This window comes from Phasianus colchicus, chromosome 11, assembly GCF_987193195.1.
Source record: "Phasianus colchicus chromosome 11, bPhaCol1.hap1.1, whole genome shotgun sequence".
Classification (NCBI taxonomy): Eukaryota; Metazoa; Chordata; class Aves; order Galliformes; family Phasianidae; genus Phasianus; species Phasianus colchicus.
In genome coordinates, this window is record NC_143446.1 from 3368960 (window position 1) to 3387478 (window position 18519).

Below are 18519 nucleotides of genomic sequence, written 5' to 3' on the forward strand. Positions count from 1 at the left end.
GACCTTGCACTGAGGTTCTGCAGCCTCAGGGCTCGGAGCTGCACTTAAAGCATGTCCACGCTGCCGTCTCACCAGGTTAAAGCCCAGGGTGAGCTTTCTGCCATTCCTCCCGACCGCGCACAGAGGAAAGCACCCTCCGAGCGCATCCCTACGTCCAAACCTTTCGTGTGTTCCCGTGGACGGGGAACAAAGGCTGTCTAAACAGGAGCTAGTGAGGCAGCAAATCGCACAAGAAACATTCCCTAATGAAGCGGAAGGACTTGTCCCTTCGCCTGGGGCAGCAGCACTGCGGGCGCGTGGAGCCGGGCGGCGTTGCACAGCGAGGGGCCCTGCACCCAGCGTGGAGCGGCAGTGGCACGCAGGCAGGGGCAGAGCACAGGGAGAGGGCTCCTTCCTCTCCTCCCAGCCTTTAACCCTGCTTTGGGCAGGAGAGCAGGGCTGGTGCTCAGTGAGCAGGAGGCAGCGATGGGGACCTCGCCGGGGGAGCGCTGCCTGCTGTGGCACAGCGGATCGAGGTCAGTCCCAGTGCTGGGTTTGGGAGTGTTTGCTGAGTGTGGGTGCTGTGGGTAAGGAGGGCTGGCAGCGGCGTGGTGGGCTCACTGCGTCCTGCATGACAGCCCTAAGATTGGTGCTGTGCTCCCAGCCGGGATTGGGAAGTGGCTGAGCGCCCAAATTCTCCCAGTGCTACCAGGGAATGGGTTAGGGCTGGAGGTGGGGCATTCATGGCACCTGGTGCAGAGAGGGGCAGCCATCCCCAGGATGGAAGGGCGCAGTACGATGGCAAAATGTGCTCCAGGCAGCATTTTTCCAGTCGTGCTCGTATGTGAGCAGTGATTTCCTAGCAGGAGCATGTTACATCCACTCTGCCACCCTTTCCTCTTCTGCTTACAGCAGAGATGACAACCGCTGGTGATTTCTGACAGTTCTGAAACATTAGCTTAGTTCGGGGGGTGCTCACTAGAGAAAGAGGCTTATTTAGGGGAAAATTAGTTAATAAATGACTAATAGGATGAAATGGCACCGTCTTATTCCCCAGCTCGGCTCTCTGGATGAATGTGGGCTCCCATCTGTTGTTTGCAGCAGAGGAGATGAGTCTGGGGGTTTGTTCCTCCCTCGTGCCAGCACAGGCTGGCTGTTTCCTGGCAGGCACTGGCAGGACGGCTGCTGGTGGCTCGGTGGCTTCTGTGGCTTCCCTTTCCTGGGCAGCAGTGCCGAGGTCTGGGTTTGCTTTGTTTTGTTGTCTTTGAAGGAAAAGAAACGCACAAGGCGGCCTTTTTCCAAAGCACATCGGAGACGCATCCCTTGTCAATTAAATGCCCAAACGCCGCTAATTGCACGGCCCCTCCGGAGTGCTGCATCCCTGTGTGAGCATGCATTGGAATGTGACCAGCAAGCTCCAGCCCACGCCTCTCCCTGTGCACATCCGCGTGGTGCTGGCGCCTTGCGCTCGCCTGCTGGCCCCAGGGCTGCTCGTTGTGCTGCAGAGGGAGAGAGCTGCTGTGTGTGCTCCCCCCCGACCGAGCCCTCACTGGTGCAGCAGCACGCTGCAACCCCCCGGGGAATGATTTACAAGCGGGCTGCGCGCCCTGTGCTGGGCTGTCCCTGTGCTGCTGTAGGAGAAACGAGCAAAACTTGGGCGTAACAGAGAGATGGACTGTTTTGCTGACAAGCTGATTTCTTTAGACTGTGGCTCTTCAGCTGCAAGCAGAGCTGATGAGTTGGAGGCATGTGAGGACACTTGAGGCAGGTTCCCGGCAGCTCTGCAGCACCAGGAGGAGGGCAGGATGCTGCAGTGTTCCTCTGGGGCAGCACCCACCGATGGCACTGCTCTTCATCCCATGCATGGCGCGCTGCAGTGAGCTTCCAGAGCAATGAGCTCAGCACCTGCAATTCCAAATTGCAGCCTCCATTTTGTTTGCACTGCCCTGGGGGTGTTGCTGCCCAGGGAGAGCATTGAGGGAGCTGTGCCCCTCTGGGCTGGCTGCAGGAGACGATGCTCTGGGGCTCCTGCAGGCCTGCAGCTGAGGGCGTTCTGCTGGAGGCTGGCTGCTTGCTGGCTCCAAATGTGGTTTTTCATGATTACGCAGACTATTAAACAAGTGCTTGGGGCAAATTGGAGTTAACCCCCATTCCTTTTCTTCTCTTGTTTCCCATGAGCATGTTGTGCTTTCCAGCTGGCTGTGCACCCCATGATGTAAGAGGCTGACCTCAGATGGGAATGAACAAACCCCACTGGGGATGACTGGGGAACTGCTCTTCCCAGCCTAAAATAATCATTTCCAGCGGGTTGGATGAGCTGTGCTCCCAGCAGACCTAAGGGTTCTTGTGGCACAGGGCTGCGCTCTCAGGTCTCCTAAGTCATAAATAGGATCATCTAATGCTCTCCTGTCCTCTGCTGCTTGTGCAGTAGGACAGTGTTCTGTGTGACCTTCAAATAGACAGCTTGCAGTGAAGACAGAATTATTCTCTGTGATAATCCTAAATTTTGGCTTGAAGACGGTCTTGGGCATTTATTGAGAAGTCCTTCTGCTTGCAGTTCACTTTGAGGCTTCTCCTATGTGCTGCAAAGGCTGCGCCCTGCGCGGACGATGCTTTCAGAGCTGTATTGTCTTACCTCTAGAGAACAAAACAGCCTGCTCACTGCGGATGACACCAAGCTGTGTATTGTGGTTGACGTGCCCCAGGGGCAGGATGCCATCCAGAGACCCAGGCAGGCTGAGCTGTGGGCCCAGGAGATCCTCGTGAGGTTCAGCACATCCAAGTGCAATGTCTGCACCTGGGTTGTGGCAACACCCGCTATTGACACAAGGTGGGGGATGTAAGGATGGAGCAGCTCTGCTGAAAAGGACCTGGGGTGCGGGTGGGTGGCAGCTGGACATCAGCCAGTGCTAAGCACGGTGTCTCCATCAGCTGTGGCACAGCCAGCATGTGCTACATATCCCTGCCCCATGGGCACGTTGGGCAGGCAGATGGATGCACACTGTGGTTATGTTCCTACCAAGCGCCGGTGAGGGCTGGATGGCTCCAATGTTCACAGCTAGGATGGATTTGGGCACTAAATCCTCTCTAGATGAAAGGCTGTGTAAGTTTTGCCTCCCTGAGCCTTGTACCGAGCCCAGCAGCATGTGTATAATTTGCTTTAATGGTTAGAAACATCTGCTGTTAAAAATGATGCTTAATATATTTGGCTTCCATTTCCAGTCGTTCGTTCTTTTCATGCTCTTTTCTGCCTAATTAAGAACCTTTTAGTACCTGACATTGTTTCTACTGAATGCCATAATCAAGTCACTTCTTCATCTCCTCTTTGATAAAGCAAAAAGATCGGCCTCTTTAATTCTCCCATTACAGACATTTTCTCCTAGACTCCCTTTCCCAGCTCCAGCCCATATCCTCTGTGGGTTGGACTCCTCATTTCAAAATGTTGGCGTGGCACTGGCTGTGGTTCTGGAAGGGCTCCCTCGCTGCTGGAGGTAGAACTGAGCTGCCTCCATGCTCACCAGCATCCTGCTTCATTCAGGACCCCCTAAATAGGAGTTTATCCCTCTACCAGACGCTGTTGTAGGTGCTGTTCCGTGGTGATGGGCGGCTTACTGGAGGGTACCCAAGTAGTGGTAAGCCCCCATTGTCCTCCAGATCTCATAGTCATATTCTATAGGGTATTCTTTTTTTTTTTTTTTTGTCAGCATACCAGACATTGCTTGGCTCAAACACCTTTTGGGCATCACTTCCATTCATTGCTAATAGCAATTCTACACTCTTAGCAGGGAATAAAATCAAGTTTGCTTGCCATGACCTATTTTCCCCAAAACCACATTGAGTGGCATATCTGCTTGCCCTTCAGTTCTCTGCTGCGTGACTCCAGTGTCATCTTTCTCTCCTGGATGGATGTCTGGCTGGCTGTCCTGTCAGGTCATACCCTCGTGCCTTGGGTATCCAAGCAGGCAACTCTTCCAGACCTCTAAGATTTCCTCACTATGCTTGAAGATGAACATCGGCACGCAGCAGCTTTCTTAGCTCTCAGAGATCTCTTGGATGCAAAATTATTCAGATCTGCCAAATTTAAATATCCTTAGTGCTGGTAGATGTTGTTGGATGTTCGTCTCAGTTGCTAATAAGCTGGAAATGCTTCATCCTTGTTATGAGCATTATCCCGCTTCCTTCCAAACGTTCACCAGCAGTAATTAGCGCACTCGTGCCCTATCTGTCTCATTAGCAGCTTTACTCACTCCATCCATTAATGAACCCGTGTCCTTCCTTGGCCAGCCTTTGTCCCCGCTGCACTCGATGAAAGGACCCGGAGAGACTTTTGTGCAGTTCCTGCGTTTTGCTGCAATTCGTGCACTTTACAGCTTCCCATTCCCATCAATCAGTCGGTCCTGGTGATGCTGAGCTCTGAATGCTGTTGATTTGCCACCTCTAGAGGTGCCCTTCATTTTGCCCAGCAGTCACATTCCCTTTTAACCAGCCTCGCTCACCCCCCATCGGGGGACTGGTTTGGTTTCAGAACCGTCCTTTGCGCCCCGATTCCCTTTGTGGTTTTCATTATTCCCCCACTCAGATTTCCTCTTGCTGGTTAACCAGCATGGATGTAGAAACGGTAAAAATACATTCTTTCTGTTCTCATTTCCATTGCTCTCCCATTTCTCCTCCCTGCTGCAGTCAGTCTGCCCACACAGGGGGAGGCAAGCCAGCCGAGGGCTCCATCAGCCCCCCAGGGCTACCCTGGTGGCGTGTCCATGAGCCACGCTTGGCTTGCATGGCCAGCAGGAGCCAGAAGGCACCTCCCATTGCTGGGGAGCAGCTCTGTGCTGTGGAGATTCTTTCCCCAATTTCTACCTAGCCCCAGGGTCTTAAAGTGTGGATAAGAAGATTACACAGAGAGGCAAGATTTGCATTTCTTAGATACTGGGAACTTTGTGGAGAGAGAGAGAACCTGAATAGAAGGGATTGGTTCTCCCTTAATCAGAGCTGATGGAGATGGCATGCAAAGCTGATGGGATTTGGGGAGCTGCTCTTTTGAAATAGCATTGCAGGAAGAAACTCCAAGGGATGAGAATGTAAAAAAAAAAAAAAAAAAAAAAAGAGGAATTCTGCACATCTTTGGTTTGTGGCTCAGATTGGTGATAGCAAGGCCGTGAGAAATGACAAAACCTAATAATTAGCAGTAGCTGCAGCAGCCCAGCACTCTGTAGCTGGTTTGTGTAGGGCAGTGGTTTGGGCAGCACTGTCTGCATATTGTCCCATTGTGCTGAGGGTCCAGAGGAGGGATGGGGAGCAGAAGAGAAGAGGTTTGGGGCAAGCAATGAGCACGGCAGAGAGCAAGAGGAGCTCGGTGCTGACACGCAGCCGGGTCTGTAGGGCAATGGAGTGAGCTGTGCTGGAGGCCCAGGGCCACGTGTGGGGCAGAGAGCTGGGGAGCACCTCTGTTCTGTTCGGCACCATACCTGCTTGTCTTGGAGCAATCTGCAGGCATGGTTACCCTGCAGACTGTGCTGTACGTTAATGCTTGCACAGCTGCTGAGCATCCTGGGGATTCCTCGTTTCAGAAGGCTCGCAACTTTAATACAGCCTCTTTAATTAACTTAATTCAGACATTGGCATGTTACCGGGAATGTCTCTCAAGGGAGGAAAGCCTTTCATTTATCACCACTTAGCCAGGGAGCACTATATTTTTCATTTGCATCCTCTTGTTCATCGTTGCAAGAGTGAGAATTAACCTCTTGCTCCCAGGCTGGCATTGCGCCTGCCCAGTGAGAAGAGAAGCTGTTCCCCCCACCCTCAGCATCCCTGACCTCTGCAGGCCCTGTGCTCTCCCGGAGGGGACTTCATTCTGGTCCCCATTCTGCTTTCCACCAAGGGTTTGGAAGGAGGCTTGGTGGGGTTAGTGAGGCCAGAGCAGGAGGTAAGTTGGGCTGCCAGGGCTTTCTCCCTCTGTTCTGCATCGTTATGCAGGGCCCTCTTCCACCAGACGAGCACTGGGAGGGATATGAGAGCCTCGTCTCTAGCAAGAGCTGCATGGCAGAAGCCTTGGAAGCAAAACAAAGCTAATTAAAGCCTGCTTCAGCACAAGCGTGTTGTACCTGTGACAGATGGGGTCTGTTCCCTGTGATTGCAAGACACTTTCGTGAAGAACACAGTGCTGAAATGTGTTTTTTGGGGGGGGGGAGTTGGAGGTTGGCGATTTGCTCATACGGCCCCAGAGGACTTTGCTTATGGCACATGTTAGCCGTGAGCCCGGTGCCACACGTCTTGCTGCTGGCCCTGCCCTGCCCGCTGCTGGTTGCTCACCATCCCTATCCTCCTCTCATCCCGCAGGTGAAGGAATGGCTGTGCCTGAACTGCCAGATGCAGCGGGCGCTGGGAATGGACATGACCACCGCCCCGCGCTCCAAGAGCCAGCAGCAGCTGCACTCCCCGTCTCCATCTCCATCCCACTCCCCAGCCAAGCTCCCAGCAGGCCAGGAGAAGACCCCTGCGCCCACCCAGCCCAGCGCCATCCCCCCTCCTGAGCCCCCCAAAGCACAGAGCGCCGCGCCGCAGCGGGAGCAGCACGGCCAGCCGAAAGCTGCCGCTCCTCCGGAGGCAGCGCGGGCTTCCCCACAGCACCAACAAGCAAAGCCTTCTTCCTCCGAGCAGAAAAAGGCGGTGGGAGACCCCAAACCCACAGCCCCGACCCCCGGCGCGGGGGCTGCGGAGCAACAGCAGGAGGGGCTCACCGGGAAGCTCTTTGGCTTCGGGGCTTCCCTGCTGACCCAGGCCAGCACGCTCATGTCCGTCCAGCCGGAGGCCCCCGCTCCCAGTCCACAGACTTCTGGCAAAGTGCCTCCAAAAATCGTCTTCAGCGACGCCAGCAAGGAAGCCGGCCCCAAAGCCGCCGGGGTGCAGGGCCGGGTCGGGGCCGTGCCGGCCGCCAAGCCGAGCAAAACGGAGCCGGGCGTCAAGCCAAAGGAAGTGCCGAAAGCCAGGGTGTTGTGTCCCCTCTGCAAGGCTGAGATCAACGTGGGCTCCGGTGAGCCCCCCAACTACAACGCCTGCACGAGCTGCCGGCAGCAGGTGTGCAACATGTGCGGCTTCAACCCCGCGCCTCATCTGGTGGAGGTAAGGGGCCGGCAGGCCCGTCTGCCTGCTTTCGTTGCTGAACGTGGGCTGGTTTGGTTTGTGAGGGAGGAAGGGGCTGGGCTGCCTGGTAAGGCTTTGCTTGTCTGCAGCGAGCATTAATAAAGAACAGATGTGAAAGCGATGTGGCACAAGGAGCAGAGCGAGGGGTGGTCATCTGGGGGCAGCCCCCTCGAGGCCATAGAAATTACCTGCTGCTCCTGGAAGGTGATGGAGCAGTCAGTGAATGGGGCAGGGAAATACAAGTAGGTCGTGCTGTGCCACAGTCTCAAAAAAAAGAGTCACCTCCTGCTGCTCCAGGCACACTGCTTGGCCAGGCCCAGGAGCAAGCTGTGTCCTGCTGCTCAATGGTGAGGGTGCAGGGGAAGCAGGTTGGGGCTGAGCAGGGTTTGAAAGCAGCTGAGGGCACGTGTTGGCCCACTGGAGCATGCTGCCCTCCGTTCTCCATTGTGTCTGAGATGCAGGGGAGAGGGCTGAGAGGATGGATGTGGAGGTGGATGCGGGGCTGTGTGGATGCGAGTCAAGGTTGAGGTCCACCCAGACCCATCAGCCCTGGTTCAGGACGTCTCTGAATCATGGAGCATCTCCCAAAGCACCCTCACCATGCACAGCTGTTGAGGGGTGTGCTGTGGTCAGGGCTCCATGGACTGTCCTACCTCTTCCTCCTGCTTTGGTGACAGGGAATCCTGCAGACCCTTGGCTGAACACCAGACCCTCACCCCGTTCTTTATGGACTCACTGAGTGGGAGCCCAGGGCTGCTTCTGGAAGCATTGAGGCAGAAAGCCGATACCATCAGCACAGCAAAAAGTTAAGGGGAAACTTTTAGTGATCAGAAGTAGGATTGCTAATCTTGGCTCCGTTCCACTGCGGGTAATTACATTTTATGTCCCTAACTCCTCCCTGCAGTTTCAATTACACGCAGCGCTTTTATTCCCTTCCCAGAGCTGCCGGTTAAGGCTGCTGCATGCCATCATGCCAGCAGCAGCACCCATTTGTGCTCCTCAGATTGCTCTTCGTGAGCAAAGTCCTCCACTTGTCATTCCAACCAATTTTGTTCCAAAAAGTTGAGTCCCAGACAGGCTTGTGCCATGGGGAAAAGCACCATCTTCCCAGTGCCAAACGCCTGTTTTATAAGAGAGCTGTGTACAAGTGGTGTCATTTTGGGTGCTGGGATGAGAGCTGTAGCAAAACTCCTCTGGAAAGAGAAAAAAAAAATGAAAAAAGAGAAAGAAAACTTCAAGATCTTTTAATACGGCCGGGCTTTAGGTTTGCTTGATCTTCTCAGAAAATAGCTCTGTGGTCTGATCCTGTAAGTGTTTCACCTGCAGCTCACAGGAGCTTGTCCCAAGCTTGGAAATTCATGCGGAGCTCCCTCTTTGAAGTAGCGAGACTTGACCCATTAATTGCTTTATGAATTAGGACCTTGCAAATTGCCTTTGGAAGCTGCATGACAGCTACTGAGGGGAAGCAGAGGAGCCCTGGCTGAGGGCAGGACGGGCAGTCTGTCTGCACTGCTGAAACCTGGGCACGGCTGTCATCCCCAGCTTCCAAATGTGGGCTGTGGGCACGGGGAGGAGGAGAGGGCACGGACCTCATGTTCTGCTTGTTGGAGGAAGGATGGAGTTTTGCAGCAAAGTGGTGCTAAACGAATACATTTCCCATAAATGAAGTTGCCTCATCACTGCAGGCACTCAAGGCTTTGAGTCACGGTGCTGAAGACGGGCTGCACGGGGTTGTATTTTTCTGGCAAAACCATGGATAACCATTCGAGGGTTGGCCAAAAAAAAAACAGGGGCAGTGTTTGCTTCCTCACTGAGGGCTCTCTAAGTAGGTCATCCCTGCTGAGGTGCTGAGGGGGAATGGCACCCTGCCTTTCCAGGTGTTCCCAGTTGGGAAGGGAGCAGGGCAGGCTCCTTTCCCTGAGCATCTATCCTACCTGTGAGCTGCGGGCTGCGCCTGCAGGGCTGGCTCTGCTCTGCTTCTGCATCACAGAGAGCTTCTGCCCGAGGCCAGGAGGGGATGGGGAGTTATGCCCTCAGGTTGGTGTCAGTGTGGCACTGCGGGAGGTGTGGGCTGTGTTGTCCTGTGCTGCTGTTGGCCACCAGCTGGAAGGAGCCTGAATGCGTGTCTGACCTGCGGCTCTCTCGCCTGCTCGCCTTACCAGCTTTAAATAAGTTATCTGTGGGAACTGTCAGAACTGCAGGTGCCTGGAGCTGCTTCCCACCTCGTCACACCTCCTCCAGGAGCACAGCTCCTGCCAGCAGCTCCTGGTGCTCTTCCCACCACGTCGGATCCGGCGTGTTGAGGAGCTCCCGAGCTCCCCCAGCCTGGTGCTGTGCAGGTAGGAGCAGGTTTCCATGGCAGGCAGGCAGGCTGTGAGGCCATCACCATCCTGAGTGATCTGGCAAGGGCTTCCTTGGAGCACGGTGGCCCTGTGCCCTGCGGCATGTTCCTGGTCGCCCGGCTGACCCCAGTTGACTCCAGTGGTTTTGTATTAAGGAACAAATGAGCTGTGCATGTTGTGTTACTAAAGGAGCATGGCACGATGCCCCTTTGCCTAATTAAGCAGCCTGAAACAGGAGCTGCAGCAGGTTTTGCTGATGGCCACTCACTGAGCAGCAGGCTGTGACCCCCTGTAGGTGTCGTGGGGGTTCCTGCTATGGGGTTGTGTCCCCATTGCACAGCACCCAGATCCCAACAGGAGTTTGCATTTAGGCTCCAAGCGCCACATCCAAATTTTGTCCTCCTGCATGGAGGCTGGGAGCTTGCTGTGGGTCAGCACCTGAGCTGGAGTCACAATGAGAGCCACCTCCAACAGCGCACCATGGAAGTCGGCTTTGCCCATCTGAGCCTGCAAATCCCTTTACAGATGGGTAATTAACAGCTTGCTGTGACTCAGGAGTTTTCTCTGCTGCTTAATGTGCTGTGATTAACCTGAGTGCCTGGGGCCTGCTGCCCAAACCCTATGGGAAAGCATGGGGCTGGGTCTCAGTTACATCCAGTTGAATGAAGAGTGGGGTCCCACAACGCACCTTGCTACTGCTTCTCCTGCAGAACCACTCCTGTGGAGCCCTCCTGCAGACTCCATCTTCTGCTGGCTGTGCTCTGGGGCTTCCAGGACCTGTGCAGATGCCGAGCTCCTCGTTGGGCCAACTGCCGGCTTGCGGCTGCTTAGAAAACCATCTCAGCCTGTGCCTTTCTTGAATCTGTGGCTCTGTTGTTTCTCGTGGTGCTGCCACCTGCACTGTGCTGCATCCCAGTGAGGTGTGCCCTGCTGCCCTGCGGTGTCACCCAGCTCTGTGCCATGGGGCAGTAGCACCTTGCGTGGGGTTTGCTTTGAATGGAAGTGTAGGGCCAGGCTTGGGGCGTTGGTGCTCCCATGGGTCAGCAGCATCCCATATCCCAGAATCATAGTGTCTGAGTTGGAAGAGACCCCTAAGGGCCATTTGGTCGCACACCCTGCAGTGTCACCCATAGCTCCATCAGTGCTCAGAGCCCCCCAGCAGGCTGTGACCCAGGAATCCATCATCTCCTCTTCACCCCCACCCCGGGCAGCGCTCAGCAGGCAGTGGGAGGCGGCGATTCATGCTGAGGTGGTGTGGGGATTTGGCTGTTCCTGCTGCCATCCCCTGGGAGCAGCACAGATTATCCTGATGTGCTCTCAGGCCATTACACAACCTGGCACTTCCTCATTTCTTTATCTTTTTATTTATTTATTTATTTATTTAATTTTTTTTGACGTGCCACGTTGTTGCTTTGTGTGGGAACACGTTAGGACACTTAATCGAGCGTTTAATTGGCTTTGTAGCCCCGTGTTTCTGCTCGGGTTGAGGACTGCAGAGAAGTTGCGGTTTTCCAGCCGTGGCAGCAGATCCTGCACTTTCTCTCTTGGTGCCCATCCATCTCCCAGCCAGACCTGTTTCTCCTCATGAGCCCAGCAGCCCCGTGCAGCCCATTGTCCTCAGCACCTGCAGAGACCCGTGGAATCAAAGGATGGGGAGGGAAGGGACCAGCGGCATTGATGATGAGATTACTGCTTGGGATGTGCACGTGTTGGGCTTCACTGGGAGCTGGAAGAAGGCTGTGTTGGATGGCCTGGGGGTGCACCAGTGCTGGCTTCCTCCTGTGAGCCCGCAGCAGGGACGTGCACTCCTGCCAAGGCTGCAGTGCTCTGCTGCTGTGCCAGCTGCCCATGTGGGCTGCCAGGGGGCTGCTGCCCTGCCTGCCTTCTCGCCTCTCCTCGTAGGAATCGCTCTTATCCCAAACCCTTCCGAATCTGGGAGAGCTGAAGGCTGCCTCATGGGTAATTTGTCAGATGTGCGGGTCAGGAGCTGGCTGGAAACATTTAATTAAATGTCTTTTTGTTGCCGTTTGCCGCTGAGTTGAAAGGGAAGCATTTCCCCTTTGATTCCTGGAGGTAGGAAGCCCTGGCAGGGGCTGGGTGCAGGTGCTGGCTGGCAAAGCCCTGCATGCTGGAAACTGCTTTGTGATTTATCTGTGCTGCTTTTCTGCTCTCTCAAAGGAAGCCCTCAGGTGTGCAGCGAGCTGTGTGCCAGCCCTTTGCAGATATTGGAGCCCCGCAGGCACTCGTGGCCACTTTTCCTTCTCCCAGACCCTGGCACACCTGCATCCAGGCTCCTGGCACTGGCGGGGTTCGGTTTTTCCTTTGTTCAGAGTCATAAAGTCTCATTTTGTACATGAGGCTGTAAGGAAGTAATCAGAAGCCTAGGAGAGGCTGGCAGGGAGGCATGTTTGTTAACAGAAATGATTGCAGTTAGCAGCGGAGGCATCCACGTAGATGCTTACACTTGATCCCACAGCAATTGCACTTTTTCATGGTTGATTTTTATTGAGTTTCTCTGCTTGTGAGCAGCCTGGAAGGACTCTCGAGCTTCCAGCCCAATGTCCCCAGTGCAAAACGCGTGCACTACAGCGTGTCAACACACAGGGTATGGAATGTGTATTATTAGTGTTGCCAACACTGCCGCAGGCAGCCCTGGGCAGGCACCAGGAGCTGGATGAGGGACGTGCCACGAGGCAGCAGCTTGCAGGGAGCAGTGCTGTGGGCAGGCTGCCTTCCCTTGCGCGGCCTTTGGCCGTGCTGGCAGCGTTGGAAAAGAACATCCACAGGTCCTGGTTCCTTCCTGCTTTGCCAAGAGTTGGTAACCGCAGTGCTGAACCGAGATGCAGGCAGGGTGGGCAGTGAGCACTTTGAGATAGGGTTGCCGTTTCTGATGCAACCCTTGTAAAATGCAGGCACTCATCCTGTGCAAGTGCGGAGCTACAGGAGGCACTCGGGCTGAGAATCCCTGAAGTCTCCCCATCTCTTGCTTAAAATTCCCAGAGGGCACGTGCTGCAAGCAAAGCCCCACTGGGTGTGGGAGTGGGATAGGGGTGGGTTGGGAATGTGCAGCGTGCCCTGCAGCTGTGCCAGCTGCTGGCAAAGCGTGCATTAGTGCTCCAGAAACTCCAGGGAGCTGCCTGAGCAGCAGGAGGGAGCAGCAGACTCCTTTCCAAATGCAGTCTCAGAACGTGTGTGTCCAGGGGGAGCAGGCTGTGGGGGCAGAGCACAGCGGTGCTGTTTGCTCCTGAGGGTGCTCCTGCTGCTAAAAGCTCTTAGGTGCTTCTGGAAGCGATCCACCCACAAAAGCAAATAGTTTCAGCTAATTAAGAACCTGTTTCCAAAAGCCCCCGATGACACTTTGCAACTTAAACAGTTTTCCATGTGCTTGGAACAGAAGCAGCTTTAAGGGAGCAGCTGCTGCCGTTTCCCATCGGCGCCGTGCGGCTGCGATAAGCGCTGCGTTCCCCCTTCTCCGTGCCATCCCAGTAGGATCTGAGGACCCCAGAGGCTGCAGGGGATGGGGGGCAGCCCTGGAATTGGCCCGAGGGGGGGGGTCCCAGCTGAGCCAGGGCACCTCCTGGCCGGGGCTGGGAGCCTTCCCAGGGCTCTGCCTCCGCTTGGCGAGGATTCTTTGGGTCTCTCTGTTTGTGCCTTGCCATGAGACAGTGCTGAGCCAACGGCAGCTGTTCCTGCGATGCGGTATTTGGAAACTGGGACATGCTTCTCCCACATCTTTGCTCTCCATGCCTGGAGTTCCCACCCCAGCCTTCAGCGCTCCCCCTGGCAGTGCCATGAAAACGTGGCGAACCCCCCCCCCCCCCACAGCCGAGCTGAGATCTGACTGCAAAAGCATCCTCCCCACTCTTGCTCTGCACCACTCTCTTCCCACCACCATCTGCTCTGCCTGCTAAAATAAGGCCGCGCCACGGACGCGCTGTGCCGTGCTCAGGAACCCCACGCGGCCCATGGGGCTGCAGGCAGCTCAGTGCAGAGGCACGGCATGCAGGACCTCTCCCTTGGCCACTTACACCGTGGTGTGGGGCCAGCTGCTGCCCCCAGGGCTGTGGGTATCCTGACGGAGGGGGACACAAACGCAGCCAAGGGAGAGAGAGCAGCATCAGCTCCCTCCCTGCTGATCCTCCTTCCCTCAGCCCGGTCTATTGCAGCTGCGTTGCTCTGTGGCTTTTGTGGTCGTTTGGAGTTTGCTTGCTTGGTTGTTTTTGTTTTTTTTTTGCACTGCAATATTTTTAAGGGTACATATGGAGCACCTGATTCCCAGTGCTGCTGAAGCAGAAGAGCACCGGATTGCAATGGGCTGCAGTTGGCTCGGAACAAACGTTCTCACTGCAGACCTGATTAGGGGATGACGTGTGCCACTGGGGCGCAGGGATGGGAGCAGGGCTGTGGCCATGGGACACGGAGGAGCTGGGTGAGCAGGCAGCAGTGCGCCGCACGGCAGGGCTCGGCACCCGCAAGCGGTGTGAAATTCCCATCTTTATGTAATTTCCCAACTCGCTGGAAACTGTTAAGCGTGACCAGCAGTCATCTGTTTGCTGGGAGCAAATAGCGCGTCAGGAACAGGCGAGCAAAAGCAGAGCCAGGCAGCAGTGCTGTAACGCACGTGGGCTTGCTGCAGGCTGGAGGCGGAGGCGCGTGCCCGGCACGGAGCAGCAGGTTTCTGGAGCACCAAAGCACACTGGGTGCCTCTCCTCAAGGGTTTGCTCAGCTCAGATCTCCTGTGGCTGCAGGGAGCAGAGCTCCTGCATGTGGCCGTGTCTGCATGGAGCACGTGGGGAAGGCAGAGCTTCCCAGGCGCGTGTTAAACTGAGCAAAAACGGCCACGTGGTTAAAAAAGTGCTAACGACCATTTTATGTGGATAGCACCATTTCATTTTGCTTTGGTTTCCTGGCTTCATTTTGCTGTATCTTGTCATTTTCTCTTGTCTTGGCTGAACTAACAGCCCTGGCTTTGGGCATCTGCCATCAGCTGGGCTTCTTTGTGCCCATCTACGCTGTGGTGTGCAGGAGAGCAGGGGGTAACAAGGGTTCCCAACACCTCTGATAGCATCAGAGGATGCTTCAGTCGCGCTTCTAGCTTGACTTCTAGGTGTGAGAAGGAGCAAGCTGTTTTTTTAATAAGTTAAATTAAAGCAAGTTCTTTACAGAAGTTTGTTCTGAAGATGACGAAAAATATGTTGGACCCACCAAGCTGCAGACACCCTCTGTAGGTATTTTGTAGGATCCCACATGTGCCCCCCCATGACCTGGGTAGGGGGAGTTTCATTCACTGGGGTCTCCCAGTGGTGGGAGCATGCAAGGCTCAAGTACAGAGAGGTGCTGATGTGTGTAATGTGGGGAGTGAAATGGCTCATGCATCTTTGCTGTAGCAATCTGCGTTTCTAGAATGCTTCTGAGCCTTTTGGTATGATAGATTATTGGCTTGTACACAAGTATGAAAGATTATGAGAGTTAATTTTTCACTCTTATCACTTGATTAAAGGTAGTTCCTTTAATTAAAATACTTGTGCTGCTGGAATTGGGCTTGGTGATCTTGAAGCTTGGAGCAGGGCAGAGGCTTTTTTGAAAAAATGGTCATTTAATGGGATCAAACAAATTAAAGCTCACAATCATCAAGGAAAAGGTGTATTTCAGGGTAAAAATGCTGGCAGGGGCGAAGTAAGGGTGTAGAAATAGAAGATAAAGGTAAAGAAAGGAAGGCAGGAGCTGGAGAAAGGTTGTGGGAACTGGGATTGTTTAGCTTGCAGAAGAGAAGGCTCTGGGGAGACTCCATTGTGGCCCTCCAGTGCTTGAAGTGAGCTTATAAGCAGGAGGAGAACTGACTTTTTGCATGGTGTCATAGTGAGAGGACAAGGGGGAGCAGCTTTAAACTAAAAGAGAGGAGATGTATGCTGGATGTTAGAAAGAAGTGTCTTACTCAGAGGACACTGAGGAGCTGGAACAGGTTGTCTAGAGAGGTGGTGGGTGCCGTGGAAGCATTCAAGGCTTGGATGGAGCCCTGGGCAACCTGACCTTGTATTTGGCAAGCTTGCCTACAGCAGGGGTTGGAACTGGGTGGTGATCTTTAAGATCCTTTCCAATCTATGCCATTCAATGATTCTACGAAATCCACAGGAGTAGTGGGTTCCTCCTGGGATGTGTGTGTCAACGTGCTGATGTCTGCATGGTGAGGGCTGGCTCTCAGCCCCAGCAGAAGGCAACGTCTCCTGGGAAAGTGCTGTAGTTGGTTTGAAAACTGTATAGAGCCCACTGGACATCAGCTTGTGATGTCCTCAGCTTCCAGGCCATGTAACAGATATTTCCCAGCTTCGAAGGTGCTCCGTCGTGGTCATGAAAGAGGCTAAACCCAAAGAAAGGGTCTGCAAAGGTTGGGGACTGCAAGGGACGATGCAGGTTTTTGTCTGGTTTGCAAGTGAGTGGCTGCTGCCTGGCATATGTGGGGCTCTCTGCAGCTCAGAGGAGGGCAATCAAACAGCTTGAATCAGCTTTTATCAGAGACAGAAAATTGCTCGTTGGATGGCTGGGTGTTTTAGTCAACACTACTGCCTGTGAAAAACCAAGGTTTTGATTAAATAAGATTTCTCTCTCTCTCTTTTTTTTTTTTTTTTTTAAGGACTTTTTATCCTCCTGTCTAGTGGGGAGAAAAAAAAAAAAAAAATTAAAATGCTGTAGTTCTTTTCTGCAGTTTTGCTAGGTTTCTATTTGAAGGCATTATTTTGCTGCAGACTTGAAATCTCCCCCTTACAGGTTCAGAGAGGTGTGGTTACTTCATCAGACATATGCATGGTGACACATGTGTGCATTAGCAGTGTGGCCATGAAAACATATCCCACCAATGCTATGCCCATGCTCTGATGGGAGTTGTGAGATGGTGACCAGGGTGTGGGCTCCATGGTGCCCCATGCCTCCTCCTGGGCATTATTGCAGAATTATTGGTATGCAGACAGTGTGTAGAGATCCTCCCGCTTCTGTTAACCTTGGCTGAGAAATACATCCTGATAATGTGGGCTGTTAAAGATAAGGCTGCCTGGCAGGCTGATAAATCTAGTTAAGGAGTACTACTTTGCAGAGTAAATTACAATGCACACTCAGATCGATTTGAACAAAAATGAACAATATATTACTGCTCTGTTAATGGGGATGGAATAAATTCCTCCCTCTCTGCTGGGTTTCAGTGTCTCAACTTTTAGCTCAAGACTTGCTGAGGAACTGAGAGCAGCTCTGGCAGCACTGGCATCAATGGGGCAGTACCACATCCTCACTCCTGCATGGCTAACAGTGCTCTTCATGGGCTGGTCTGTAATGAGCTCCAGCAAGGGGCAGCAAAGGGTTGCAAAAGGTGTAGAGTGGTCTCAAGTTGCACCAGGGGAGGTTTAATGGGATGTTAGGGAGAATTTCTTCACGCAGAGGATGGCCAAGCATTGGCAGTGGCTGAGGGCATTGGTGCAGCCCTTATCCCTTGCAGGTATTTAAGGGATGTACGAGCGTAGCACTAAGGGACGTGGTTTGGTGGCAGGGCTTGGTAGATGGTAGATGGTCAGATAGATGGTTGCACTTGCTGATCCTGAAGGCCTTTTCCAGCCCCAAAGACTGTGATTCTGCATGTGGCAGAGCAGGGAACTTTGCATTTAGCTCACTCAACGGGAGAGCTTTGGAGCACCTCTGCATCCCCCCTGCCCAGAGCAGTCACCATGATACATTTCTGCCTCTCCAGCAGCTTTCAGCCTCATATACGTGATCATCCTTCCTCCCTGCCTGTGGCACTCTACTCTGCCTGTATCCCATAGGACTTCATGGGCTATCTTCTACCTGCATATCAGGGATCATATTTTAACTTTTTTTTTTGGTCTCTTCAGCCCTTATCTTTAGAACCCATTGGTTCTCCTTCTATCCTCCTATTGTGAGCCCCCCTGCTCCTGCTGACTGTGCTCGGCTCCATGTGCCCCTCCTCCATGGCCTTGCAGTGCCAGCTCCAGCCACCAGCACCAGGAACACTGCCCCAGGAATGAGCGCTGTGCACCTACATGGCAATCCTCAATGCTCTGGGGGCTTTCTGTTTCACAGCACCTTCACAGAGGTTAGTCTGTAGATGACCCATGCAGCTCCAGAAACGTCACGGTAGAGGAAAAGAAGAAAATACAAACTTGTCTTCCTTGGGACAGCCATTGCTAATCTTTGAAAAACAGACCAGGCCCTCTTCTGATTTAATGCTGTTGGCTGTGTTTTATTGTGAACAGAAAATCTCCTTAATTCTTCATCCTTTTGGATTCAGTCTCTTGGAACTGAGCTGGGAGTTAATTTAGCTCTTTCTCCAAGATAAAAAAAAAAAAAAAAAAGGAGGACGTAGTAGAGCTTAGTGAAAAGAGAGGAAAAAAGCGCTTTCAGCATCTAAGACTTGCTCTCATTCCTCATCATTTTCCTACTCTTTTGTGGCACTTTGTTTTTCTGACTGTTCCGAAACGTGCCGAGCCGTGCCCGTGTCTGTTGTCCTTCAGGACCACGGACAGCACCGCGCCGGGCGGCTTGTTTCTCCCGCTCTGTAGAGACGCAAACCTTGCATCGACCTCCGCCACCCATGGCCATGATGGCAGATGGCTTTTCTGCTCCCAGGTCCTCGTGAGAGTTCGGCTGTCCCACGAGTGCTGGGACATACGGCTGTCCCCTGGCAGCCCTGCCTCCCCACACCACACAGATGTTATTTCTGCAGCAGCTGTTTGCATTGCTGGATGTGCGTGTTACCGCAGCAGTGTCATTAAATAGACCCTTCCCAAGGGAGATGGATGCTCGTCCACAACCCTGGGATATGTCCTGAGGCTTCTAGATGAGCCAAGAGCATCAAAATTAACTCCTCAATATCCGACTGAGGGTGTTTGGGTTTTTTTTTTGTTGCTGTTGTTTTTTTTAATCTAATGAACTGGAAGGAAATATGTTGAGTGGGGAGGGATGGCTATATATATTCCCCAAAAGCACCGGTTTCAAAATTTTAGACAGCTGTGTACCCGTTTTTAGCAGCCCCTTCACACAGCCCACGCAGCACCCA

At 53.6% G+C, this 18519-nt stretch overlaps 1 protein-coding gene across 2 annotated transcripts in view; it reads left to right on the plus strand.

Annotated features, from left to right (window-relative positions):
- Positions 1-18519, plus strand: part of BSN (bassoon presynaptic cytomatrix protein) — a 56515-nt gene that overhangs the window by 19014 nt on the left and 18982 nt on the right. For both annotated transcript variants that reach the window (XM_031611702.2, XM_090147974.1), the window contains exon 3: positions 6316-7098. In XM_031611702.2, the coding sequence (XP_031467562.2) occupies positions 6316-7098 (783 nt within the window). The remainder of the gene's footprint in view (positions 1-6315; positions 7099-18519) is intronic.